This window comes from Rhinatrema bivittatum, chromosome 3, assembly GCF_901001135.1.
Source record: "Rhinatrema bivittatum chromosome 3, aRhiBiv1.1, whole genome shotgun sequence".
NCBI lineage: Eukaryota > Metazoa > Chordata > Amphibia > Gymnophiona > Rhinatrematidae > Rhinatrema > Rhinatrema bivittatum.
Window position 1 is genome coordinate 33,255,424 of NC_042617.1, and position 27,646 is coordinate 33,283,069.

Below are 27,646 nucleotides of genomic sequence, written 5' to 3' on the forward strand. Positions count from 1 at the left end.
AGCTTTATCACAGACTGAGGAGAATCTGTTACTTTCCTGCGCGGGAACACACGCACAGCCGCAGACTAAAAAGCTAAACCTCTGCTTAACAAGCTCCGCCTCCAGGACCTGATTGACAGATCCCATGACAGCATGGCTAATTCATCCTGCTATCTACGGAAACACCGTTTACGGAAGCAAACTTGCTTTTATAGGATTAACTGTCACTCAGAGTAAAAAAGAGCAGAGGTTGGAAGAAGGATTGAAATGAAGATTTATGAAACAGGTATTTGATCATAAGATTGTTAAAAATGACTAAAGTGAACGTACTAAAGCTCACCCATTCTTAAATGACAGCACATAACCATGGCTTGTTATACCATAGCAAAGGTAGGGCTACTATGTTTTTGAAGGTAGCCAGACACTTTCTTTGGTGTTCATTCCAAATCTAGAAACACTTTGCTTATTGAAAGAATGCATATGCTATAGGCAGTTCATGAATTATTTGAATCTGATAGACTTTTTTGATTGTGTGACTAAGGAATTGTATTGAGGAAGAGCGCTCGATGTCATCTACTTGGATTTTAGCAAAGCTTTTGATACGGTACTGCACAGGAGGCTAGTGAATAAAACGAGAAGCTTGGGAGTGAATGCCAGGGTGGTGGCCTGGATAGCAAACTAGTTGAAGGACAGAAGATAATGTGTGATAGTAAATGGAACTTACTCTGAAGAGCGAGCAGTGATGAGTGGAGTGCTGCAAGGATCGGTATTGGGACCGGTCCTGTTCAGTATCTTCGTGAGCGACATCACGGACAGGATAGAAGGTAAGGTTTGTCTATTTGCAGATGATACTAAGATCTGCAACAGAGTGGAAACGCCAGAAAGAGTGGAGAGAATGAGACTGGATTTAAGGAAGCTGGAAGACTGGTCGAAGATATGGCAGCTGAGATTCAATGCCAAGAAGTGCAGAGTCATGCATATGGGGTGTGGAAATACGAAAGAAATGTATTCAATGGGGGGTGAAGGGCTGATGTGCACAGAGCAGGAGAGAGACCTTGGGGTGATAGTGTCTAACGATCTGAAGTCGGCGAAACAATGTGACAAGATAGCTAAAGCCAGAAGAATGCTGGGCTGCATAGACAGAGGAATATCGAGTAAGAAAAGGGAAGTGATTATCCCCATGTACAGGTCCTTGGTGAGGCCTCACCTGGAGTACTGTGCTCAGTTCTGGAGACCGTATCTCCGAAGGGACAGAGAAGGGCAACCAAAAAGGTGTATGGTCTTCATCAAATGCCTTATGAGGAGAGATTGAAGAATCTAAATATGTATACCCTGGAGGAAAGGAGGAGCAGGGGTGATATGATACAGACCTTCAGATACTTGACAGGTTTTAATGATCCAAGATCAATGACAAACCTTTTCCGTTGCAAAAAAAATCAGCGCAACCAGAGGTCACGATTTAAAACTCCAGGGAGGAAGACTCAGAACCAATGTCAGGAAGTATTTCTTCATGGAGATGGTGGTGGATGCCTGGAATGCCCTTCCAGAGGAAGTGGTGAAGACTAAAACTGTGAAGGATTTCAAAGGGGCGTGGGATAAACACTGTGGATCCATAAAGTCTTGAGGATGTGAATGAAGAGAAGAGGCATGGGGATGGCATGCGGGAATGATGGCTACTACCTGGTGATTAATACCCTTATTCAATAAACATACACATGGTTAATGCGACTCCAACATTGCTCTATGCTTCAATGGCAAGAGGAAATGTGGGACAAAGAATTTGCATTCACAAATAAGTGTGGGAGTAGCTTGCTTGTTGCGGCGGTTACTACCCCAAACCAATTAAGCCTGATACTTCACTTTGAACACATATATAGCGCTGGTCACTGCTTCAACGGTAGGGGGGATGAAGAAAAGAGGATGTAAATTAAGACAACTGACAAGGAATAAATTGCACAGGCTGGGTAAACAAATAAGCATGGGAGTAGCTTGCTTATCGCATCGGTTATTACCCCTAATCAATTAGGCTTGATACTTCACTTTTATGCAGCTCCAGCACTGCTCTCTACATCAATGGCAGGGGTGGAAGGAAATTAGAACCAAAAAGTTACCAATAAGGGCCCTGACCTCAGCGGTCAGAGTAACTGATAGTTATGAAAAAATAACTGTGAAAGCTTGCTGGGCAGACTGGATGGGCCTTTTGGTCTTCTGCCATCATTTCTATGTTTCTATATATGTATGTTGAGGAAATTCAGAATAATTTTCACATTGCTGAGAGAAAAAGACCCATGTGCTATGTATACATTCTAAAAGCTGTCTTAATTGTGTATTATCTCAAAGTAGTGATTGAGCATAAATAAAATCAGTTCTGAGGTAAGATGTCCTATTTTGGAACAATCCAAAGTAAATTTTAATCTGTTTCAAAATATTAGGGATGTGCAGAGCAAAGGTTTATGTTCATAAGTCCATAAGTCGAAAGGGGGTCCCATTTGCGGTCAATATGGACATATGGAGAATTCCATAAGTTGAGTCTATGTCCATATGTGCAAATAAAAAATTAAACCCCTCACCCTCCTTAATCCCCCCCCCCCCCCAAGACTTACCAAAACTCCCTGGTGGTCCAGCGGGGTCAGGACGCCATTTCTGACCTCCTTTGCAAGGAGCACGTGACGTTGGCGTCACGTCGGAGTGACGCGGCGTCACGTGATTCCCCGCGGGTTCGCTCCGGGACCCTCGTTCGACCCAAAAGGAACTTTTGGCCAGCTTGGGGGGGCCTCCTGACACCCCCCAAGCTGGCCAAAAGTTCCTTTTGGGTCGAACGAGGGTCCCGGAGCGAACCCGCGGGGAATCACGTGACGCCGCGTCACGTGCTCCTCGCAAAGGAGTTCAGAAATGGCAGAAATGGCGTCCTGACTCCTCGCTGGACCACCAGGGAGTTGTGGTAAGTCTTTGGGGGGGGATTAAGGAAGGTGAGGGATCTAAATTTTTATTTTGGATCAACAATCGCGATTTCCAACGTATTCAACATAGCTATGTTGAATAAGTTGGAAATCCGATCGTTTTCGCCTCATCACTTTTTTAAGTTAAAAAAAAAAAGCGTTTTACATTTAAGTTCAAAACTAATGCATACCCCTACAAAATATATCCTTATGCAGCTTCCACAACAGGAGCACACTTTACTCTGCATCAGTCTTCATTCTTTTACTATAGGTTTTCCTTATTTACAGGTGGTGATAAATTGTGCCATTCCTAAAGGGTTGAAATACAATCAAGCAACACAGACTTTTCATCAGTGGCGCGATGCTAGACAAGTGTATGGTCTCAACTTTGGTAGCAAAGAGGATGCCAATGTCTTCGCAAGTGCCATGATGCATGCCTTAGAAGTATTAAATTCACAGGAATCCGGTAAGATCTGCATCTGTTAACCAGCTTGCTTAGTCCACTATGTATTCTGAAGATGGAAATACAATATTAAGTACTGAGAGTTTATTCAATTGGGCATGGAAAGGAGAATGCTTACTTTGTAGAGAAGGATATTGCAATGCAACATTGTCTATTGCTGAAAATGCTTCTGGTTGGTTGTTTACACTTTTTCTCAAGTATACAAAACAAATAGTAAGAGTGGCCTGACCCTTACTAGCACCAGAGTGCCAGATCCTTTTATATATGCAAATAATAAAGCATAGTAATTGAGTCTTCAAATCTGCATGGGCTAAATGGCATGACCTACACTGTGTGCACAAATTTATGTATAACCCTTGTATCTTTATGGCTATATTTCCAATTTATTTTGTAACCTTGGCAGCAGTGGTTTTTTTTTTTTTTTTTTAATTTCAATGTTTAGCCTGCTAAATCATCCTAATGATATTCATGATATATAGAGCTTCTGATTCTAGGAGTATTTAAATTGTAAGTATTTTTCAAGTAATTGTTTTTTTTTGGGGGGGGGGGGGGAGGGTGGAATGATAAAAATAGGTTTTATAAGTGTGTTCAGAGTACAAACTACTTCTAGGTCACTTTTTCCAACTGATTCAATTTAATAAAGCTTTTATTTTATTTTTATGTAAAAATTGTAAAAAAAAAAAAAAAAAAATCACAACCCCAGCACACTTGCTTCTTCCCAGCAGTTTTCCTACAGCCCAAGCACTGAATGTGTGTTTAAAAAAAAAAAAATAGCACCACTCCTTCTAGGACAAGCAGGATGGTAGTCCTCACACATAGGCTTCTATAACCAAAGAAGCCCAAGATATACAGTATTCCTAACTAAACACACAAAAACTACTATAATTACATATATTGGTATGTTTTAAAATATTTTACTATATTTGATTTTTATTTTGTATAAATCATTTGGAGCAGGGGACAAAGGACAAAGATTTTACTAAATATGTAGATCCCAGACTGTCAGGATTTTTGGAGAACATCATGTGACCTAGGAATAAAATTGTGCAGGAAATATGCTTATATTTTGTTCCTCCTATTTTTTTTTGTCTGGTTCAATTGTGGACGCTCCATGTGTTGCTGTTTGTCCGATTTTTTTTCCCCTACTTGTGCAACATATCCTGTAAAGCTTATTTTATACAGTAGATTCTGGGGGGCACCATTGTGTTCCTCCAGAGTGTACATATTTAGATCTTTGTCTATACCCATATGTTAGAATGAAGTCTACTGACCATTTTAGTAGCCACCCTTTGGTCTGACTCCATCCTGTTTGTCCTTTTGAAGAGGTAATCTCCAAAATTGTACACTTTTCCAAATGAGGTCTCCCCAAGGATCTATACAGAGGTAATATCACCTTCCTTTTTCTGCTGACCATTCCTCTCCCTATGCTAGCCAAGCATCTTTATGGCTTTTGCCGTCACTTTATCCAGCTGTTTGGCTACCTCAAGGAAATCAGATACAATCACCCCTAGATCCTGCTTTTCCTTTGTGCTTAGAATTTAATCTCCAATACTGTACATCTCCCTTAGGATTTTGCATCCTTAATGCATTACTCTGCATTTTTTAGCATTAAATCTTACCTGCCAGACCCTAGACTATTCCTGGAGCTAGCTTTACTAGATGTCGCCTCCTGTTTTTCACACATTCCTGGCTGTCCACCCTGTTACAGATTTTGGAATCCATTGGCAAAAAAGACAAACCTTTCCCGATAATCCTTCCATTATGTTGCTCATTAAAATGTTGAAAAGAACCAGTCCAAGGACAGATCTGAGGCACACTGCTAACACTCCCTTTGCTCTCACATCCCACCTTGTTTCCATGTATTAGAACGCATGATTTGGCAGGATGTATGCAGGTTTTTAGGTACTCACAATGATCTCTCCTATTTCACTTTTAAGTGACAGCTTGAATATTGGCCTCTGTTCTTAATGCACACACTTCTAGGACATGATTGCTTGGGTAAAAATTTTTTGTATAATATGTTAAAGGGTAAATTGCACTCCCCTTTTTGTAATTTTTTGCACAGTGACTTATAAATTCTTGTATTAAATGACTTAGCATCACTAATTGTGAATATTCTATATAAAGAATGTTTGGCAGATGGATAATGTGCCAATCAAATTAAAACACAAATATGGGGTTTTGGCATGCAAATACATTATATACAAAACTTTTCAAATTACCTGGGTCTATCTCTTTGGAATACACTTCCTAAAGATATCAGATGTACTGAAGGATTACCTTAGCTTTTGGTGGTGTAAAGTTGCATTTAGTGATGTGAATTGAGACTATGGATATTCTGTTTTATGTTTAATGTTACATAATTAGTTTTTTAAATTTGTTTTGTTCTATATTTGTTATGATTGCTGGAGCGGTAGTTTTATATATGGAATTCATAAATATTTGTAGATGAGAATCTTATTTTCCCATTAATTGCTGGTTTGAATCCAAGAAATCCTAAGAAGATTGAAAAGGCTATTTGTTTCATTTAATTCTTTAGGAGACTAGCAGCTGTGTATTATGGTGTGTGTTTGAAGTTATTCCAATAAGTGTAATGAGGAATTGAGTATTTGTGGGAGACTGGGCTGAAATATGGAGACCAGCACAGTCTGTAGTAAAAATAGAAATAATGGTGAGATTCAAAGAACATATAGATACTGTTTTCTCTGGGGACCAAGAACATTAGTCCTCACACATGGGTGATGACATCAGATGGAGCGCAGCACAGAACTTTGATATCAAAGAATCTAGAGCTTTCATCATGCCCTACTGAGCCTGTGCAGCTAAAGTCATACCCTGTCCCCTAGGCAGAGTCCCTCTGTCTCTTTTCCACAGAGCTGTGTGATCACGGGAGCCATGTGCTCACGGTATTCAGCTTTGCTCTCTTCCTCTACTGTCTTGGTAAGCGATTTTTTTTTTTCTAGAGCTGTAGCTGTTTTCTCTTTTTTCCTGTCTCCTCTGCCTGCCAGCCACATGGCGGGCCTTAGTCACCGTGCAGCCTCGCAGATTCTGTTTCTTCCTTTTAAAAACAAAAATTATACTGTACTTGCAGTTTATTTTTTTTCCTCTCCTTGCTCTGTTTTTGTACCTTTTGTCCAGTGCTGGCAGGACTGAGGTGCAGTCTGTGTGGGTGATCTGTGTAGGTTGCTGAGCCTGGGGACTCTTCTGAGTTCTACCTGGGCAGGAGTTCCATGTTTCACTGATCGATCGGCATCGAAATAGGAAAGACAGTGAAGAGACAAGAGGACCAACTCCATTCCTGTGTGGGAGAGTGTTCATCTTCCCCACACTCAAAGGAATTAGTCTTCACAGGCAGGAGTCTTGGATGATGTAGCTCCCTTCCTGCTTGCTGGTGATGGCTGTGCAGTCTCCCTGGGAGAGAGGGTAAGCAGAAGCCTGGTCTAGCAGCTTGCTGCTGCACCTTTGGTGCTATGCCTAGTAACAGTTGCACATTGATGATCATTGATCTGATGCACCAATGTCAGGACTGCGTCAGGGACCAGGTTTGCCATTGAGCACCCTTGATGTTGACGATGTGCCGGGACACCCTCTAGGTCATTGAGGTGCAGGACCACCCTCGGTACCATAAGGGCCTTCTGTGCTCATAGGCATCTGTGGCAGAGTAGCGGCTGGCATTGGGGACCAGGTCTGCCATGGAGGCCATGGTTCCCCTCGATACCGTTGGGCCGACATTGATGTCTGCGGCCTTGCTGCCATTGATACCTTGCTGACAGCGGTGCCATCAGTGCCCTCAATTCCATCCAGGTGCATGCATGGCCACCCTCGATGCTGTTGGAATATGTGCCTCGATACCATGGCAGCCCTCATTGCAGTTGAGGTGCGTGGCCTCAATGCTGCAGCATCCCTCAAGGCTTTCATGGTGAGTGGCTGCGGTGCCATTACAAGGCATGGCCCAGTGCTGTTGCGATGTGGAGCTGCCCCGATACCATCGGCACATTCAATGCCATCGAGGTGCGAGGTCATTGGGCATGTTGGGCACCAGTGCCTTTCATTGTTGCTCTTGACTACATCGAACACCATCAAAGCACTGAGATCGCCCCTGGGTGCCCGTCATCCTTGAGGCATTGTCCGCCAGGACTCTTGAGGATCCTTGAGTGCCACTGAAGCCCTTGGATGACAGGGGTTTCTGCCTTGGACAGAGAGAGCGCCAGGGTCTGTCTGTTCAGGGCATCCTGGTCACCGGGGCATCCAGGTGCAGCAGTCTGTTGCCCTCAGGGCTCCTTGGTGGTGTTCTGACGGGCTCTGAAAATCACCATGCTGTCCCATCAAGGGCTACAGCTATGGGCACCATGGATGCTGATGATCTCAGGGGCTGCAGGGGGCATCGAAGGCCCCACCTGGTTTCTTGCCCTGGCAGGGCTATCGTCAGCCATAGCCGATGATGAGAGCCTGCAGCATCAACAGTCCCTCTCTGCTCATTTGCCCGAAGGCTTCAATGCAGCAAGCTCGATGGCCTCTGTCATTGATTCCTTTGGGCATCGATGTTCTGTGTTAGGGCTACAAAGCCTCTGTCTGCAGGTGCTCCTGGCATCCTTGGTATCACTGGTCCATCGATGCCTTCGGGTACTGGGTGTCTTATCAGGTGCTGCCAGGTGGTCGACATCCGCAAGTGACCATCGGGGATGGTGCTATATACAGTCAATCTGATCCTGATTCAGTCAAGCACAGTCAAAGCCCTGGGTGCCATGTCATTGGATGCCCTTGATGTGACCCTTCATTGGTATGTGCGATAACGCTATGGACCCTAAGGGCACAATCACCGCTCTGGGCATCCATGGATGTGGCTGGATGCCACGGGACATAACTGTAGGGCTCCATGGGCACAGTTGGTCGCCATTGACTTCACTAGTATTATTCTTTGAGGGAAATGGTGAACCATTTCCGACACAGTTTCAAGGATTGTGTTCAGCCTCTTGGAATGTTCTTAGAGGGTGACACCAAGGAACGCCACCCACCACCATACCATGCACAGTGCACCATAGAAACATAGAAATGACGGCAGAAAAGGACCAAATGATCCACCCCGTCTGCCCAGCAGGCCTGTGCCAGTGTCTGCGCTGTGCAGATTGCCCCCATGCAGTGGTCCTGGGGACACCATTGTCACACTATTCCTGTTCACGCCACTGAATTACTGTGATAGTGAAGCACAGCATGCGCAGTTGGGTACTGCAAGGCATTTACTCAGAGCACTTCGGGCAGTGACAGGCAGTATTCTCCCTATCTGTGCAGTTTGTCAAGCCAGGGTTCTGCCATTGTCACGTCATGGTCTTTGTCTCCTTGTCAGTTCTGCACTGCAAAGTGCTGGGAAGCACTGGCGGGGAAGGTGTCATCACACACTGTTTGCCTTTTGGCAGCGTGTAGCCACCTACTCCAGCAAGTGGATACCACTGTATGAGTACTGGTCTGTGTGTTTTTACAGCAAAGGGCTCTTTATTTTTTTTCAGTTGCCTTCTGTGGTTGTGCACCACAGCCACAGGACTGATCTAGGACTACATCCTGATCAAACCCTAAGGTGCGTGGACCCCGGGAGGGTATTACGGGGAGTCCTCTCCTCCTTCAGAAGAGGAACATGTCTCTTGATCCCTCCAGTGTCACGAACCCTCTTTGTGGGGAAGCCCCTGAAGTTTTGTCCCTGACATGTTTATCTCTGAGCCAGAGTCTTGATTCGTGAATCAGCACATCTCCTGGGAGGCTAGGGATGGGGAACAGCAAAGGCAGTCGTTGGTCCCTTTGCCCCTTGGATGGATTGATGGGGAATCCTCTCTGATCCCCTATCTGAGCCTCCTGAACACTCATCTCCCCCCTGATCTGTATTCCAGATTTCTGGATAAGTTAGGTAAGGTGCTGAGGGTCATTGTCCATAAGGACAAGGACCTGTGCATGGAAGTCTTTGGCATTCTCAGGTTCTACACATGCCAGCAGCCATTCTGATCCATTTCATCTGCAAGAATTAGTGTGGGAGAATTCTAATTCCTGCACTCCACTAGTCAGGAAATTAAATCTGACGTGTAAAATGCAGAAAACCCATTGTTTTGGAGGATACAGTTGCCTTACCAATCAGATGTAATGGAGTCAGCTCCAAAATGAACAAAGAAAAAAGATATTTCCCAATATGCCACCTGGGAAAGATCTCAGACTGCTGGACAACTTTTGGGGGCAAAAGGTGTTCCAGAGTTCCATGCTTAACACGTGCTTTTCCATGCATCAATTCTACATGGTGCAGTACGTACTTAGGGTTTCAGTTTCTGAACACAATTTTCTTGCCTCAGGGGGAGAGTGATTCTGCATATCTGCAGCTGCTTCGAGATGCAGAATAATTTTTATGCGTTATTAAAGTATCAGTATACAAGGCAGTTGACATGATAGTCTGCTTGTGTAGGGGCATACTGTATGACTTGGTTATGATTATGACCATGATAAGCTAGTGACTGTTCCCTGCCTATGAGAGTTTCTTTGCAGACAAACTCAGAGAAACAATAACTCAGATCAAGGAGCAACATGTGGCAGTCCAGGCGCGCTCAGCTGGCTTGGAGCAACAGTAGACTTCAGGGTGCCCCTACTTTGCTTTTAAGTGTTGTATTTTTAGAGATGCCCCTTAGGTAATCCAGTGATACCAGGCTCCTCCTCTCTTTCTGCAAAAGTAACAACTTCTGGCTTGAGAAGCACCACCCAAAAGCCACATAAAGTCCAGCCAAAACCTGAACTAAGTTTTTGACCAATCTCCAAATACAGCTCTTAACCCCTCTAGTGTGTGTGTGTGTGAATTCCTCTCTACTTGGACGAGTGGTACAAAATCTCTGAAGATCACTGGGTACTCAAAATTGTGGAATCTGGTTACCATTTGTTTCTCCCAACTTCTCGTTCTTCCTTATTGCTCAGTCTGAATCCATCTCTCTCAGTCTAGCTCTGCAAGAGATGGAGTTTCTCCAGCAATAGATGATAGTACTTGTCCCAACCAATCAACATTACCAGGATTCTACTTCCATTATTTCCTTATCCTCAAATCAGGGTGATTGAGATCCATGCCGGATTTATGAACAAGCATCTGTTGTAGGAGAAAATTTAAGGATTAACTCCCTTCATCCAGGCAGGGGAGTGGATGTGTATTTTGTCTGAAAGACACACATGACCACATACCCATCTATCCCTTCCATTGCACCATTTTTGCTTTGTGGTAGAATCCTCTCACTACCAATATCTTGTGTTCTTTTTCAGTGGATTAGATGGCCTTTATCAAATGCCTGGCTGTGATAGCAGCACATCTGTTGTCAAGGCATTTGTGTTTTCTTATCTGGATGACTGGCTACTTAACAAACTTCCAGAATTCAACTCCTGCAGCTCTGATTCCATCTCAGAAAATTAAGTCCTTCAAGGTAGAGACTTTTTAGCAGATCGAGCGGGTGTCCTCAGATCCCTTAGCTCATCACTTGATGAACACAGATCAGGCAACAGCCAGGGAAGTATTAGTTGTTTTGGGCCACGTAGTAGAAGTGATTCATGTGGTCACTCCAATTTGTTTCCAAATGAGTGTTCAGTTGGTCCTCAGCTTTCAATGGCACCAGTTAACAAAACCTTTGACAATTTTGAATGTCTTGCAAGAAATGAAGAGCTCCGCTGGTGGTTAGACCCATACATTATGTGGGAGGAAGCCCCATTCTGTTTTCCCCAGCAGGTTAAAGTTAGCAACAGATGTGTCCACCAAGAGATGGGGGAGCACATATGAGTCCCCTCTGAAATCAAGGATCTTGGTTGTTAGTAGAATGACAGTTCCAGATCAGAGGTTTGAGCAGACATGCCTTGAGTCCCTTTTCACATCCCCTCTGAGGAAATAATTCTCATCCAGACTGATAACCAAATAGCCATATGTTATATCGATAATCTAGGAGGCGCACAGATTCTCTGCCAAGAGGCAATAAGGGAATGGGTATGCAACCATCGAGCTGTTCAAGCAACCTATCTTTTGGGGATTTTCAACATGTTTGTGGATCATCTCAACAGGGTGTTTCATCCTCACAAAAGGTCCCTACATCAGTCACTAACAGACAAGCTGTTCCACCATTGGGGACATTCCTTGATTTACTTATTCGTATCAAAGGAAAATAAAAAGGTGGAAAGATTTGTTCCATTTTTCCAAGCAAGCTTAGGTCTACTCAGGTTTCTTTCGTGCTCACCCGGAATGCAGATCTCATGTGTGCTTTTCCACAGATTCTGCTGTTAGCCAGGATAGTACAAAAAGTGCTCAAGGACTGAGCCTACTTGATACTTATTGCACCAGCAAAGCCCAGACAAGTATGGTTCTCATCTCTAGTACAACTGCCTATCAGCTCTCTGATTTCTCTAGGGTCCAACCCAGAATGATTCAAGAAGTGGGTCATCTGTATCATTTGGACCTTCTCATCTCTCTTCCTGTCAGCCTGGATGTTGAGTGCTTGCTGATCATATCACGTTCTGTACCCAAAGAAGTTGAAGACCACCTGATATCCGCCAGGAAGCTCTCAACTAGAAAGACATGCAGCTTTAAATGGAAACTGTTCTTGTCCTGGTGTCAATGAAGCACCCTGGATATAGCCACATGTGAACTGTGTACCTGCTTCAGTACTTGTTCTGTCTTTCCTCCTCAGGACTCAATACCTTATCAGTCAAGGTGCATCTCTGTCATAGCAGCTTACCATGTTCAGGTAGAGGGTAAACTGATTTTCACTTATCCTTTAATGTGAAAGTTTTATGAAAGGCTTATGGCATATTAAATCTCCAGTGGCCAAGCAACCTGTTCAAATGGATCTTGAAGTCATTCTATCTTAGTTTATAAAGCCATCTTTCGAGCCATTGGAGTGGGCTTCTTTGATCTATCACATCAACCAGCAGTCTGTGAGCTTCCGGCATTGGTTCATTACTTTCCATGTATGTGGTTCTTCCACAATAGGGTGGTGCTCTGCACTCATCCCAAGTTCCTACCAGAATTTGTGTTAGCTTGATTTATATGTAAAGCTATCATGTTATCCATGTTATTTCCAAGGCCACGTGCATATGAAGATGAGCCCTCATATACTAGATTGTTAAAGAGCCTTGGTTTACGACCAAAAGAGAACTGCCATATTATCAGGCCTACAACTATTCATTTCTTGCTATCCTAACAGTCTGGGCATAGCAATTGCCAAGTGTACATTGTCCAATTGGCTAGCAGACTGTAATGTGCATTGTGTGCTCACTAGCCTTCAGATTAGCGACTCTGTTAAGGCTTATCAAACGAGTCATGGCTGTATCAGTGGCTTATGTGTGAGCCATGCTTATTGAAGATATCTGCAAAGCTGCAACTTGTTCATCACTGCATACATTCACATCCCATTGCTGTCTGGACTGTCTTTCAAGAAATAACAGTAAATTTGGACAAGCCGTTTTGCATAGTCTGTTCACTGTCTACTCTCCACAGTGAGTCTGGGTTGCTTTTTCAGTAAATGTTCTGCTGCAAATCTCAGCTTGGGGCTATCCATGTGTCATGGCTAATTCAGCACTGCTTGTTGACAGAGAAAACAAATTTTGCTTATTGTAAACTGTGTTCTTCATAGATAGGATGAATTAGCCATACTAAATGCCTGCCTGCTTCCTTAGAGAGTCAGCTACCTAGCTAGCCTTATCTCATGAGTCCCTCAATCTATTTTAGAGCTAATGCCTGCGAAGGAACTCCCACATATGCTCAGTAGAGCAAAAGCTCTATAAGATAGAGAAGGTGTTTTTGAATGATTTATTTTTTTTTATTTAAAAACTTTTCTATACCGTCGCTAAGTTATATACCATCGCAACAGTTTACAAATAGGCACATAGACTAAGGCAAGTAAATGTAGGATATCGTACATTCTAATAGGTGCCAATAAAGTTCGGTTACAATTTCATAAATAAAATCATTATTTGAGTAATGTTGGTCAAGTCCAGGTATATTATTGAGTTACTATCTCTCTGATATTACTTCTTAAATGTAGGATTGAGTAAATTCATTCTCATCTGCATTACCCTGTACTTTCATTCTCTCTACCCTCCACACTCTTTAGTGAAGGCTTTTTTAAAGAGCCATGTGTTTAAATCTTTCTTAAACGTTTTGAGATTATTCTGTAATCTGAGTTCAGGGGGCATCGTGTTCCGTAGTATGGGCCCAGCCAATGATAAAGCCCTTTCTCTCACTTGGGTTAATTTTGCTGACGGGATTGTTAGTAGTGCTTTGTTTGCTGAGCGGAAGTTTTTTTGTGGAACGTGTACTCGTAAGGCTGTGTTTAGCCAGTCTGCTGCTTTATCATATATTAGTTTGTGTATGGTGCATAAGGCCTTGCATTTTATCCTGTATTCGATGGGTAACCAATGTAAGTAAGTCTGCTAGAGTTTCGGTTATATGGTCCCTCCTCTTTTTTCCCATCAGTATTCTGGCTGCAGTATTTTGAAGTATCTGGAGTGGTCTTATTGATGTGCTTGGGAGTCCTAGTAAGAGTGCATTGAAGTAGTCAGTGCTGGAAAAGATAAGTGTTTGCAATACTGTTCTGAAGTGGGTAGGTGTGAGTAATGGTTTCAATCTTCTGAGGACCATAAGTTTTGCATAGCCTTCTCTTACTTTTATAGATGTGTTGCTTCAGGTTGATTTCTGGGTCCATTATTACTCCCAGATTACTTACTTTTTCGGCTAGCTCAATTTTTTTGTTATTTCTTAGGGTTATCGGTGTTTGAATGATTTCAGTATGTTTTCTCTCTAGGTAAAGGAATTCAGTTTTGTCAATGTTGATAACCAGTTCCATTTGGTTTAGTAGTTGTTTAATTATGTCTAGGTACATGTTAGCTAGACTTAATATTTTTTCAGTTTGTGTCTATTGGTAGAATTAATTGAATGTCGTCTGCGTAAATGTAATGTATTATCCCTAGGCCTGCCAGCAGATGACATAAGGGTAGCATATATATGTTAGAGCAGTGGTTCTCAACCTTTTTTCTGTCGGGACACACCTGACAGATGGTTCTCAAATGCGTGACACACTGACCCATGATCGTCACAGGGCTAGATGTAAATGTACAGTTTGCCTCCACGGGAACCCCCCTGATCCACAATAATGGATGTAAAGCAGAATTATGACATTCCCCATTCAACTCACTCTACAAAAAAGATATTCTGGTTCTGGTGTCATCTCAGTAACAGCAACTCAAACTCCTTCTACTTTCAGGCTCAATAGCCCTACTTATGAAAAGACAGCAGTTTACCACCAATGCATGTCCTCTTGAGAAAACGCAACAAATAAGACTGATAAAACACTTACATGCTAGTAAAATATCTCTGTAACAGACACAGAACCGACCTAACATACTCCCAGGATCTGTAGTAATGCACATAAACTAATCCACACACAGTTACACCTGTATTATGGAATACACTCAAACAGGAGCAACCCTATCTATGAAAAGGCAACACTACAAATATGAAATCAGGCCCTAAAAACCAATACACCTCTTATTAGGAAAACAGAACTAGCAAGCAGCTATAGATCCCCACACAGAAATAATTGTAAAACTGTACTAATAAGCAGAATAAATGTTTCAAAACAGCTATGAACAGAATTACATCCAACAATTAAAAACTCATAAAAACTATTAAAAATTCTCCAAACACCAATAAAATATTTCAAAAAAAGCAGACACATCACATAATATTAAATAATTAAAATGGCAGTCAATCAAGAAAAATAAACTTTAAAAGCCACCTTTACTTACCCCCTCCAGCAGCTCTCCTACTCCTCTTCCATGCAGGCTGTAGCACACACCAGAAGCAGCAGCAGTAGTGGCTAAGCTCTATACTCATGGTCCTCTTCCTTAGGGCCCATGTCTCTCACACACACACACACCATACCAGTCATGCCCCCATGACCAGTTTCTGTGTCTCACACACCAATCATCTCCCAATCTTTGACAAACACACCAGTCACCTTCCTGAACAGTTTCTCTCATGCCATACACACACACACAGGCTTCCCACTCCCGTGTTCCACTTACATATATGGGCTTCTCACTCTCATAATCACTTTCTCTTTCTCACATACACTCACCAGTCTCTCACTCCCATGCTTGTCTCTCCACATGCACAGGCTTCTCATTCCCATAATCACTTTCTTTCTCTCACACATACACACACACCAGTCACCTGATCTCTCTCATGCATACACACACACAGGCTTCCCACTCCCATGTTCTCTTTCAGATATACAGGCTTCTCACTCCCATGCTGTATCTCACACACTCCCAGCTTTCTCACTCCCATGCTCACTCTTCACATGCACAGGCTTCTTATTCCCATAATCACTTTCTTTTTCTCTCTCACATACACACAAACACACACCAGTCACCTGATCTCTCTCATGCATATACACACAGGCTTCCCACTCTCATGTTCTCTTTCAGATATACAGGCTTCTCACTCCCATGCTGTCTCACACACACACACAGGTTTCTCACTCCCATGCCCACTCTTCACCTGCACAGGCTTCTCATTCCCATAATCACTTTCTCTCTCTCTCTCACACACACACCCGTCACCTGATCTCTCTCATGCATACACACACACACACAGGCTTCCCACTTCCATGTTCTGTCTTACATACACAGGCTTCTCCCTCCCATGCTGTGTCTCACACACACCCAGGTTCTCACTCCCATGCTCACTCTCTTCATATGCACAGGCTTCTCATTCCCATAATCACTTTCTCTGTTACACACACACACACACACCCAGTCTCTCTCTCATTTCCATGCTCGCTCTCCACGTGCACAGGCTTCTCATTCCCTGAATCACATTCTCTCTCTCTCACATTCACATACACACCAGTCAAACCGTCACCTTACCAACCAGTCTCTCTCATATACATGCACACACACAGGCTTCCCACTCCCATGCTCTCTCTCACATAATCAGGCTTCTCACTCCCATGCTTTCTTTCACATACACCCCCACAACACCAGGCTTCTTACTCCCATGCTTTCTCACATACCCAGATTTCTCACTTCCATGCTTTCTCTCTCTCTCTCTCTCTCTCTCTTTCTCTCACACTCACACACACACACACACACACACACACACACACACACACACACATATCCCTGACTGTCTCACACTCTCACATACACATCAGTCATCTCCTTGAGCAGTCACTTTCATTGTCTCTCACATATACACATACATCAGCTCTCTGACCAGTTTCTCTCAATCACACACATACTCTCGATCAAATACATTCTCTCAATCACACACATTCTCTCACTTACACACAGGCTGGTTGGCTGCTTCTCTCTCTTTCTGTCACTCACTTCCTCTCCCTCCCCCCCCCGAGCACAAACGGTAGCTGCTCCTTCTCCAGCCCCCACAGGCCAAGAAGGAAGAATTCCATCGATTGCGGGAGGCTCATGCTGCTCTCTCTTTTCCCAATTACCGTCTGCTGCAATATCTTGGGGGCCGATGCAGTGGCGTAGCCAGAATTGATTTTTTGGGTGGGCACAAGGTTAACATGGGTGGGCTGTATGCATGCAGGTCTACTAGTTGTTTTTGTACTGATAAATAATGCCAAATTATGCAGCATAGCATTCACATCTACGCCTAAGTATGAGGTTTACTTAATGATACAAACATAATTCACGGTGATTTGTGGTACTTTAGCCTTCTTATTATTACGATTTTATACACGGCTCCTACCTGTCCATAAATTTTGAGAGAGCGGTTGTGTTGCTTATATTTAAATTGCTAACATCTCAAAATATAGATATATATTTTTACCTTTGTTGTCTGATCTTTGTATTTTTCTAATCAGTTGGTCCTGGTCTCTTTTTCCCATTTTTTTCCCTTATAGCTCATTTCCTAATTCCTTTTCAGTGTCTTTCTTCTATTACTGTCTTCTTCCCTTCCCCACACACACACACACATACATACACGCTTTCTCACAGACTCCCTCTCACACACTCAAGCTCTCACTCTCATATGCTCTCCCCCCCACCCCAAGCTCACATTCTCTGCAGACACACATACAAGTTCTCACTTTCTCACCCCTCCCCAGGCTTATATTCTTATGCACACACAGACGCACATCCAGACTCCCAGTCTCACCCACACATATTCAAGCTCCCATTCTCACCCACACATATACACATTTAAGGTCCTATTCTCACCCACACATACACACATTCAAGCACCCATTCTTATCCACATATACACACATTCAAGCACCCATTCTTATCCACATATTCAAGCTTCCATTCTAACCCACCCAACAAACCCAGGCTCTCATTCTCACCCATATATACACACATTCAAGCTCCCGTTCTCACCCATCCACAAACCCAGGCTCCCATTCTCAACCACACATACACACATTCGAGCTCCCATTCACCCACATATTCAAGCTTCCATTCTCACCCACATACACACCCAGGCTCCAGTTTTCACCCACACACCCTCCCATTCTCATCCACGCATACACATTCAAGCACGTGCACAGCTTCCGCTTTCTCCCCCAGAGCAGGAAGATCAGCTGCCTCTCCTGCTGCCACCGGACTCCTGCTATCTTCGGGCGTCGGGCCTTATAGCCCGCCGAACTTCCTGTCGGGGGGGGGGGGGGGTAGCGCAAGCGCAGCGCACAACGTCCGCTTCCTCCCTCCCCCCCCCCCCCAAGCAGGAAGATCGGCGGACCATACGGCCCGACGCCCGAAGATAGCAGGAGGCCGGTGGCAGCAGGAGAGGCAGCTGATCTTCCTGTTTTGGGGGAGAAAGCGGAAGCTGTGCGCTGCGCTTCCGCTCCCCCACCCCCAAACAGGAAGTTCAGCGGGCCGTTTGGCCCGAAGATAGCAGGAGAACGGGTGGCAGCAGGAGAGGCAGCTGATCTTCCTGCATTGGGGGGAGGAAGCGCGCGGCGCTTCCGCTCCCCCCCCGAACAGGAAGACCGGTTGGCCATACGGCCGTAGCAGCGCTTCCCCATGTGTGCCGTGATGGCGCGCGAGGCGTGGGTTCTCTTGTTCGCTGTCGCGGGGATGGGATCCTGCGACAGCCTTGCAGTTCCGGTGCCAGTTGGGTGGGCCTGGGTCTAAGTTAGGTGGGCACCTGCCCACCCGTGGCTACGCCACTGGGCCACTGCTAGTTTATCACGCGGCATGGCCTTTCTTCTTCCCGCGCACCACTTCCTGTTCCGGGGGGGGGGGGGGGGGGGGGGAATGCAGGCGCGGGAAGAAGAAAAGGCCAGCTGCGGATGCCACAGCTTTTTTTTTTTTTTTTTGCACCGCTGCCGTTCCCGCTGGGCTTGAACGTGCTGATAGCCCGGCGGCAACGGCAGCAGGGAAGAACGAGCAGCGGGAGGGACCGGGAGCCACGCGACACACCTGCCGGTGCTTGGCAACACACTAGGGTGTCGCGACACACCGGTTGAGAACCGCTGTGTTAGAGGGTAGCAGACAGCGCTGAACCCTGAGGTACTCCTGTTTCAAATTTAAATTTTTCTGATAATGTGTTTATCTGGACTTGAAAGAACTTGTTTAGGTAGGATCTGAACCAGTTTGTTTTGTCACATAATCCAATTTCTTCAAGTCTTTTTAGTAGTATTTTGTGGTTTACCTACTTGTCACCTACTTGTTATGATAAGCAAGCATCTAATATTAAGATACTTGTAAAATGTTGACAAAAATTAAAATTTACAGTACATAACCCTGCATAAATTGGATGCAAACTCCATGGGCCACTGAGGTTATACTTTATGAAGAATCATGTTTTCACTTATATAGTACCCAGAAAGTTTGTTTCCCTTTCTTTGACTTCGTTGTGCCCTCAGTCATCAGTTGAGTATGGCTTTAAAAGTATCAGTTGGCCACATGTTAATTTACTTTCTACTTCTCTTTGCTGCAGAGGCAGCAGCCTGTCTTTGTCATGTTTACAGATGCTTTACTTGTGTTAATTAGGAAACTTGAGGAAAACTCAGATTACGAATGGGATCTATGTGGCTGCTTTAGCATAGATGGAATGTTGTCCTGATAGTCTTATTGCATATTTATCCTATATAAAAGAATTCATGTTAGCTTCCAAAGGTGGTTATCTCACGTATAATTGTTTTTGTGAATGCATAATTGCGATTGGAGTAAGTTTAAATCCTGTGGACTCCCATTTTCCTTTGTCATAAGTGGCACAAAGAAATTGTTCACTCAGTTGTGATCTGTATTTTTCAGTTTGGCATGCTAAAATTCTGAACCTTTTTCTGACCCATTCTTGCACCTGTGCTTATCCTGAAAATTTTAGTATTGCTCAAACCTGATTGACTTGGAAAAAATTCTCAATTTAATTTTCCAGACAAAAGGTATATTAATTTTACAGATGTCATTGCATAGCAATAGATGCAGCGTTTGATACTGTATACACGATAATCTGTGCTGTAACCAGTGATGTATAGACAGAAGTGATTGGGGGAAGGGGGGAGGAGACAACAAGGGTGGCGGTATGCAAGCTAAAGTGTCATTTCCATAAATCATGTCTACTCCCACAAAATGGGCCCCTGCCTTTAAATTGGCTATGAGATACATTAGATAGTGCCCCTTTCTTTTATAAGCTACTAGTACATCTGTCTAGATCGGCCTCTGTGCTTTATACCATTATGCATTGCATTGGGCAAAAGTTTACTTTCTAAAAGTCTGTTGTCAAATCATTCTATGCAATTAAAAAAAAATAAATGGACAATTTCAACTGCCCTGTAAAATTACCATTAAAACTATTTGATAACTTCATTCAACCAGTTCTGTATGGATGAGAAGAAGGCTGGAGTCTGCAGGGAAGTAACAATCTCAATATAAATCCTACACCTCCAGTTCTGTACCACTCTACATTCATAAAATCCCCCAATGTAGCTAGGATATTGACACTTAATATTCATCATACAAAAAAAAATTCAAATTCTGATGTCATCTCAGTAACAGCAACACAATCACTTGCTGCCAGATACTTTGTGAAGTAATACAACCTGCCAAAAAGACACTTTGTACCTATATAGCAAGCCTATTGTACTGTAACAGCACTAAATCTCCAAGGACAGAGAGAACCATATCTTTAAAGAGGGTGGCACTGTAAATATTACACTGGGCCCTAGAACACCAATATATTTTATTTCAGACACCACACACTGCACGTATATAGCAAGCCAGCATTGACGCCCAGAACTCAAACTGGCCTACAAAAAGGTGGCATTGTAAACATTGCAATGTGCCCTAGACCAGCGGTTCTCAACCTTTTTTCTGTTGGGACACACCTGACAGATGGTTCTCACATGCATGACACACTGACCCATGATCATCACAAGGTTAGATGTAAAAGTACAGTTTGCATCCACAGGAACCCCCCTGACCCACAATATTGGATGTAAAGCAGAACTATGACATTCCCCATACAACTCACCCTACAAAAAAGATGTTCTGGTGTCATCTCAGTAACAGCAACTCAAACTCCTTCTACTTCCAGGCTCAATAGCCCTACTTATGAAAAGACAGCAGTTTACCACCAATGCATGTCTTCTTGAGAAAACACAACAAATAAGACTGATACAAACGCTTACATGCTAGTAAAATATCTCATCTTGGTAACACACAGAACCGACCTAACATACTCCCAGGATCTGTAGTAATGCACATAAACTAATCCGCACACAGTTACACCTGTATTATGGAATACACTCAAACAGGAGCAACCCTATCTATGAAAAGGCAACACTACAAATATTAAATCAGGCCCTAAAAACCAATACACCTCTTATTAGGAAAACAGAACTAGCAAGCAGCTATAGATCCCCACACAGAAATAATTGTAAAACTATACTAATAAGCAGAATAAATGTTTCAAAACAGCTATGAACAGAATAACATCCAACAATTAAAAACTCATAAAAACTATTAAACATTCTCCAAACAGCAATAAAATATTTCAAAAAAGCAGACATCACATAATATTAAATAATTAAAATGGCAGTCAATCAAGAAAAATTAAAGGTGGCTTTTTAAGTTTCTTACCCCCTCCAGCAGCTCTCCTACTCCTCTTCCATGCAGGCCATGGCACACTCCAGAAGCAGCAGTAGAAACTAAGCTCTATACTCATGGTCCTCTTCCTTAGTGCCCATGTCTCTCACACACACCATACCAGTCATGCCCCCATGACCAGTTTCTGTGTCACACACCAATCATCTCCCAAACAGTCTTTGACACACACCAGTCAGTTTCCTGAACAGTTTCTCTCATGCCATACACACACACACAGGCTTCCCACTCCCATGTTGTACTTACATATATGGGCTTCTCCCTCTCATAATCACTTTATCTGTGACTCACTCACTCTCTCTCTCCCCACATGCACACATCGGCTCTCTGACCAGTTTCTCTCAATCACACACTGGCTGGCTGGCTGGCTGCTTCTCTTTCTCTCACTTCCTCCTCCCCCCCCCCCCCCCCCAAAGCACAAATGGTAGCTGCAGGAGCCTCCTCAGCCCCCGCAGGCCAAGAAAGAATCCCATCGGCCGCGGGAGGCTCATGCTGCTGACTCCTTTCCTGTTTACCGGCTGCTTTGATTGCTCGGGGGCCGCTGCTATTTTTCCACGCGGCACGGCTCTTTCTCCTTCCCGCGCACCGCGTATCACTTCCTGTTCCGGGTCACGGGGGCGGGAAGAAGAAAAGGCCAGCCGCAGGTGCCACTGCTTCTTCTACCACCGCTGCCGTTCCCACTGGGCTTGAACGTACTGATAGCCTGGTGGCAACGGCAGCAGGGAAGGAAGAGCAGCGGGAGAGACCGGGAGCACGCGACACACCTGCCGGTGCTTGGCGACACACTGGTTGAGAAGCGCTGCCCTAGACTATTTATACACTACCTATTGGAAGGTATAAATTGGAAACGGAGCAAGCAGAACAGTTACAGATCCTTACATAGAAACTACAAGCTAGCAAGTACAAAGATGGATAACTTACAAAAGGATTTACACATGTAAAAGCAAATATCAAAATAATTTTCAGAAGCCCATTTCTGTGCTTTAAGTGCATTTACTCACCCAAAACCTATTAAATCAATAGCTTATATTGTAACAATTTTCAAAAGCCCACATATGCGCATAAAGTACATTTATGCATATAAAACCCAGTTTTAAGCACAAATCCTTTTGAAAAATACCCCCTTAGCCCTCCGGGGGTAGGGAAATAACTACAGTATCTGAATGTAATTTGTTTTGAACTGTCATGAAAAGCAGACTATAAATTAAAAAATTGGATATCTCACCTTGGCTTCGCATGTCGCACATGGCCAGACTGTCACCTAATACAGAATAAGGGATCTCAAAATAGAACCAGAAAAATGCAGACAAAAACTGAAATGGAAACTGCAAGAAGTCAGCTTCTGAGTAGTGGAACACTAGGGAAAGAAACAGAAATGCATTTCCTCCTGTACTTTTCAAGATGCAGAGCTAGTAGAGATGCACTTTTCCCAAAGCTGACACATTCCAATATCTAAAAATTGAAAATTAAATATTTTCTTCCTCTGTTTAGGCTTTTTTTTTTTATCTAACTGGATGGTCCCAGTCTATTTTATACCTTCCTGAGTTCAGTTTTCTAGGTTCTTGTCCAAGATTTCCTATCCATTTCTTTTCTTCCTGTCTTCCCTTTCTTTTCTATATGACTGATTTTTTTTCTTCATTTCTCTTTTCTGCTTTTCTGTCCAGTCATATCTGGATTTTTACCTTCATTCTTCCTTCTCTCACCCTCCAGTTTGAAGTCTACCTCTTTTCACTTGTTACCCAGTTACAAGCTTTCCATTTCCAACTCCTCTGTCCTTCATCCTCATTCCCCCTTTGCTTTTCATCTACTCTCTAGTCCTCATTTCCACCCTCTCTACATATCCTCTCCCTAGCAGTCATCTACCTTCCTGAGTTTCATTTCCTCACATCCCCATTTTCTTTACTGACATATTTCCCCTTCCAGTACCCAACCTGTTCTTTCTCTTACCCTTTACCCAGCTTCCCATTCCCCCTTTTACTTCTTTCCCAGTCCTTTTCCCCACACTCATCCCTTTCACAGGCCCATTGCTTTACCCTGCCTCTTAACCCCTTCCCAGTGCCTCCAGGTCCTAAACACCATATCTCCATCCTTCCAGACACACTTTGTACCTTCTCACCCATTTCCTCCCTCCATATGTTTCTCCTCATTCCCTTACTCTTTAAAGGCTTTATCCCCTTCTCACTCCCTCCTAAGCCTTTTCCACCCTTCTCAGCCACGCCCTCTAGAGGCTTTTCCCTCCCTTGGCTCTTACTCCTGCTTCTCACCCTCTCTAGAGGCTCTTCCCCCTCTTCTCATTTTGTCCCTCCTAGCCTTTTTCTCTTTCTCGCTCAGCACTGCAGCTGACCAAGGCAAAACTACTTGACCCACAGAATCTACTTCCACACCTTTCCACTTGAGCTTGCAGTAGGATCAGCATTTGAGTGAATGTCTGCTGCTGTGGGGCCAGATTCATGGTAGCTGTGAGATCTTGCTGCTCCTATGTAAGACCAGCCCCGTGGCAGCAGGCGATGACATTCACTTACACTGCTCCTGCTGCCGGCACACGTGGGAGGATTAGCATGCTACTGTACTGCTCCACATCAGAGCAGGCAGGGATTTGGGTTACCCTGTGACCAATTCAGTGTCTGAAACTGGGGTGGCAAGGCTCCTTTTTGGGGTAGCACTTGTCACCCCACAGCAACAGCTATTCTGTAACTACTGTCGTGTACCTCTCCATACTGATAAAACTGCTAACCCTTGATAGAAATAGTGGGTGAGCTGGTCAGCTACAAACCAGTGTACCCTATACTTGAGGGTTAACTTGTATTTTAAAAACAAAACAAAAACCGAACCACATTTCCCAAAAATATTAAAATTCTTTTGTATAAAGACAATAGTAACTGCTACTTCATTGTTGCAACCTTTTATTCCTTTTATGGATGCCATTTAAATTTGAAACAGATGTTGAATTTTATTTTCTGTTCTTGGCAGAATTACTCCATTAGATTTTCTTAGCCAAGGATGCTTTCATTGACATCCCAATTTAAACGAAAATCTTATCCTAAGTACTGTGCAGTATTTCAGAAGTTTATTAAGTAATTTGTATTACTCAACCATCATATTGTGTGAATCTTAGTTTCAAAATATGACTATCCATATGTTTCCTTAAAAGGAAAAGGGGTCTAAGAACTACCTACTTTCTTTACTGGCTTTATATCCTACATTTACTTACCTTAGTCTATGTGCCTATTTGTAAACCGTTGCGATGGTATATAACTTAGTGATGGTATAGAAAAGTTTTTAAATAAATATATGTATTGTAGTTTGCTTTAAGGTTGCTAAAACTTCTGCTGCTTTTACGTTTTTGAAAAATGAAGACAAAATTTTAGCATCAATACATTGTCCATGTAAAATTGCCCCATAATCACCTTTTAATGCATTGGGATCATTGCTTTCGCCGACCAAACATGAACTTTACTGCCAGCTGTAGGACGTAGGCGTATTCAAACGTAATGAATTTAGGAATTAACTTCAAACATGCCTTTTTAAAATTTATGTAGAGTTAGTAGTAGTGTTACAGTTTCTGTGTGAAATTTTGAAATGCAGCCCAGTGCATGCTTTCATAAAAAGTGCCCTCAGTGGGAGTTTCACAAAGGTCATATGACTTGCATTGCAGGCTATATGATCTGTCTCTCTCCAGTGGGCCACTGCTGTCCTTTTTCAAAACAATTTATATGTGCAGCAGCTGCATAATAATTGTAAAGTCTGCCTTAGTCTACATTTTAAACATCTGAAGCATTTCTCCCTGTTGAGATCCACATTTTCCTTTTAAAGTGTAAAGGAATCTAATATTGCTTTAGTCTTTCTTGGATTAGTATCTCCACGTTTGTTTGCTTAGTGCATACATGACAAGCGTGAACCCTGATCTTAAGCAATAGTATTGAATATGATCTAAAATCTCCTTCAAAATCACTTCTAGTGCTCTTAATACTTGCATTATGTGAAAAAGAACATCATCCTGGAGCTCAGATGATGTAATACACGCATGCTCATGCATATTTTATAGTTAAAGCTTCTGTTTTTGTTTTAATGCTAAACCAATAAAACACTGATACAAAAATTGTAGGTGGTTCAATAAACTGAAAAACATCACTGCCCTTTGCTTTCGTCTGTCACCTTAGCTGCCTCGGGACGTTATACTGTTTTTGTTCATTCTCCATTCCGACAACTCAGCTGCACACATTTTTAGCAGCTGATGGGTAACTATGGTTCTCCACCTTCTACTATCTCCGCTGCACAGCTGTTCCCAATGTTGAGCATTGAAGCTGGTGATAAGAGGAGAAGAATGAGTACATGTGGAGAATTTGAGTGTCTTAGGCACAAAATTGGGGAGAAAATTGAGGGTTTACTGGGAGAGAAAAAAGGGCAGGGGGTTATTGGAAGTTTTTTTTGGGGGGGAGGGGGAGGGTCATGTACTAGTGGCTGGGATATAAGTGCTTTTTACTGAAGGAAATATGATTGTATTGTACCCAGCAACAGTACTTGCACCATGAAAACAGTTTTTTTTTGTAAGTTCAAAGAACCCCTAATTAACTGGAAAACAAATACCTAAAAATAGAAGCCCTTCTAGTTTGAGTGTTATATTTGGGGTTTGAAGACTGTCAAATCTAGGTCACCTTGATTAGTTCAAACTTGCAATACAATATGGTATTTTCAATGGAAAGTAGGGTGAAAATGAACATAAGAACATAAGAAAATGCCATACTGGGTCAGACCAAGGGTCCATCAAGCCCAGCATCCTGTTTCCAACAGTGGCTAATCCAGGCCACAAGAACCTGGCAAGTACCCAAAAACTAAGTCTATTCCATGTAACCATTGCTAATGGCAGTGGCTATTCTCTAAGTGAACTTAATAGCAGGTAATGGACTTCTCCTCCAAGAACTTATCCAATCCTTTTTTAAACACAGCTATACTAACTGCAGTAATATATCCTGATTGCATAATACATATTTAATATTACAGTAGTATAAGCTTTTTGACAATCTTAAAAGCAAGGGCAAAGATTGAAACTGAGTTAAATATTGGCATTTTAGAGCAAAAGAAGTTATTTTATGAAGAGAATTTTATCTATAACAGTGCATTGACTTTATAAAAAGTAAAAATAAAAAAATCTTTTGCACACATGTATAAACAAAATAAAAAAGGAAGAGATGGTAACTAGTGAGACCTAAGTGGGTTTGTCAGGTCTTTTGACCGATTAACCACGGAGTTCACATTTTCTATGATGGTCTCCAAATCACATAAGAACGCACTAGGTTTTTCCACTGTTGGCTTTTTATTGATATGTAGAGATTATAATTGATGGGGATTATTTTCAAAGATGTTTATTTTGATGAAATTTGTTTTCCCCCAATGCAGGTGAACCTGGCTATTTAAAGAGAGATTCCATTCTGTATCTGCAAATCAAGCCTCTGTATCTGTTAGTATAAATATTAGTGACCAGTTTAAGCACAGCAGAATTGATAGGGAAACTAGAATGTTTGAAAATGTTGATTAGTTAGAAGTATAGTATCCAAATAGTATAAGGAAATATTATTAAATAAGTTTATAACACTAATTTGACCAGCTTGTTTTGGAAATGTTTGATTTTCTTTTTTTTTTTTTTTGTTATGGAAGTATTTTCTGCATGGTATTGAATAAAGTGTGCTTGTCATGTTAGTCCATATGGTGATCAGTGGATTACAAATGTTATAAATGCCAGCAAGCAAGGTGAAGGTAATATCATTTCATTGAACTAACTTCATACATTTGGCTAGCTTTAAAGAGCTCTCCTTTTAATCAGACTAATGCAAAAATGTTTACCTTTGTTTTTGCAAAGTATTAAAACTGTTATACCATAAATTTTCCACTAGAGGGAGATTCTGTATCACATTAATTGAAGTTTCAAATGCAAGTGCTGGATGTAAAGGAACAAGACTAATTTTGCCTGTACTCAAATTTTCACTGGCTCCTTATTTTAGTCCAGTACAAAATTGCTCTTGTATTTTTGGCTTTGATCTGTGCCTGCCTGCCTCTAAGCATTGCCCTTTGTCCTTTGCTAGTCTACAGGCTGATGCAATAAGGTGTGTTCAGCAGAATGCCCAGTTTTGCCTGTGGTTGT

General features: G+C 42.8%; 1 protein-coding gene across 5 annotated transcripts in view; it reads left to right on the top strand.

The window, feature by feature from the left end:
- Positions 1 to 27,646, top strand: part of ENAH (ENAH actin regulator) — a 432,953-nt gene that overhangs the window by 135,041 nt on the left and 270,266 nt on the right. For all 5 annotated transcript variants that reach the window (XM_029593080.1, XM_029593081.1, XM_029593085.1 and 2 more), the window contains exon 3: positions 3,207 to 3,384. In XM_029593080.1, coding sequence (XP_029448940.1) covers positions 3,207 to 3,384 — 178 coding nt within the window. The remainder of the gene's footprint in view (positions 1 to 3,206; positions 3,385 to 27,646) is intronic.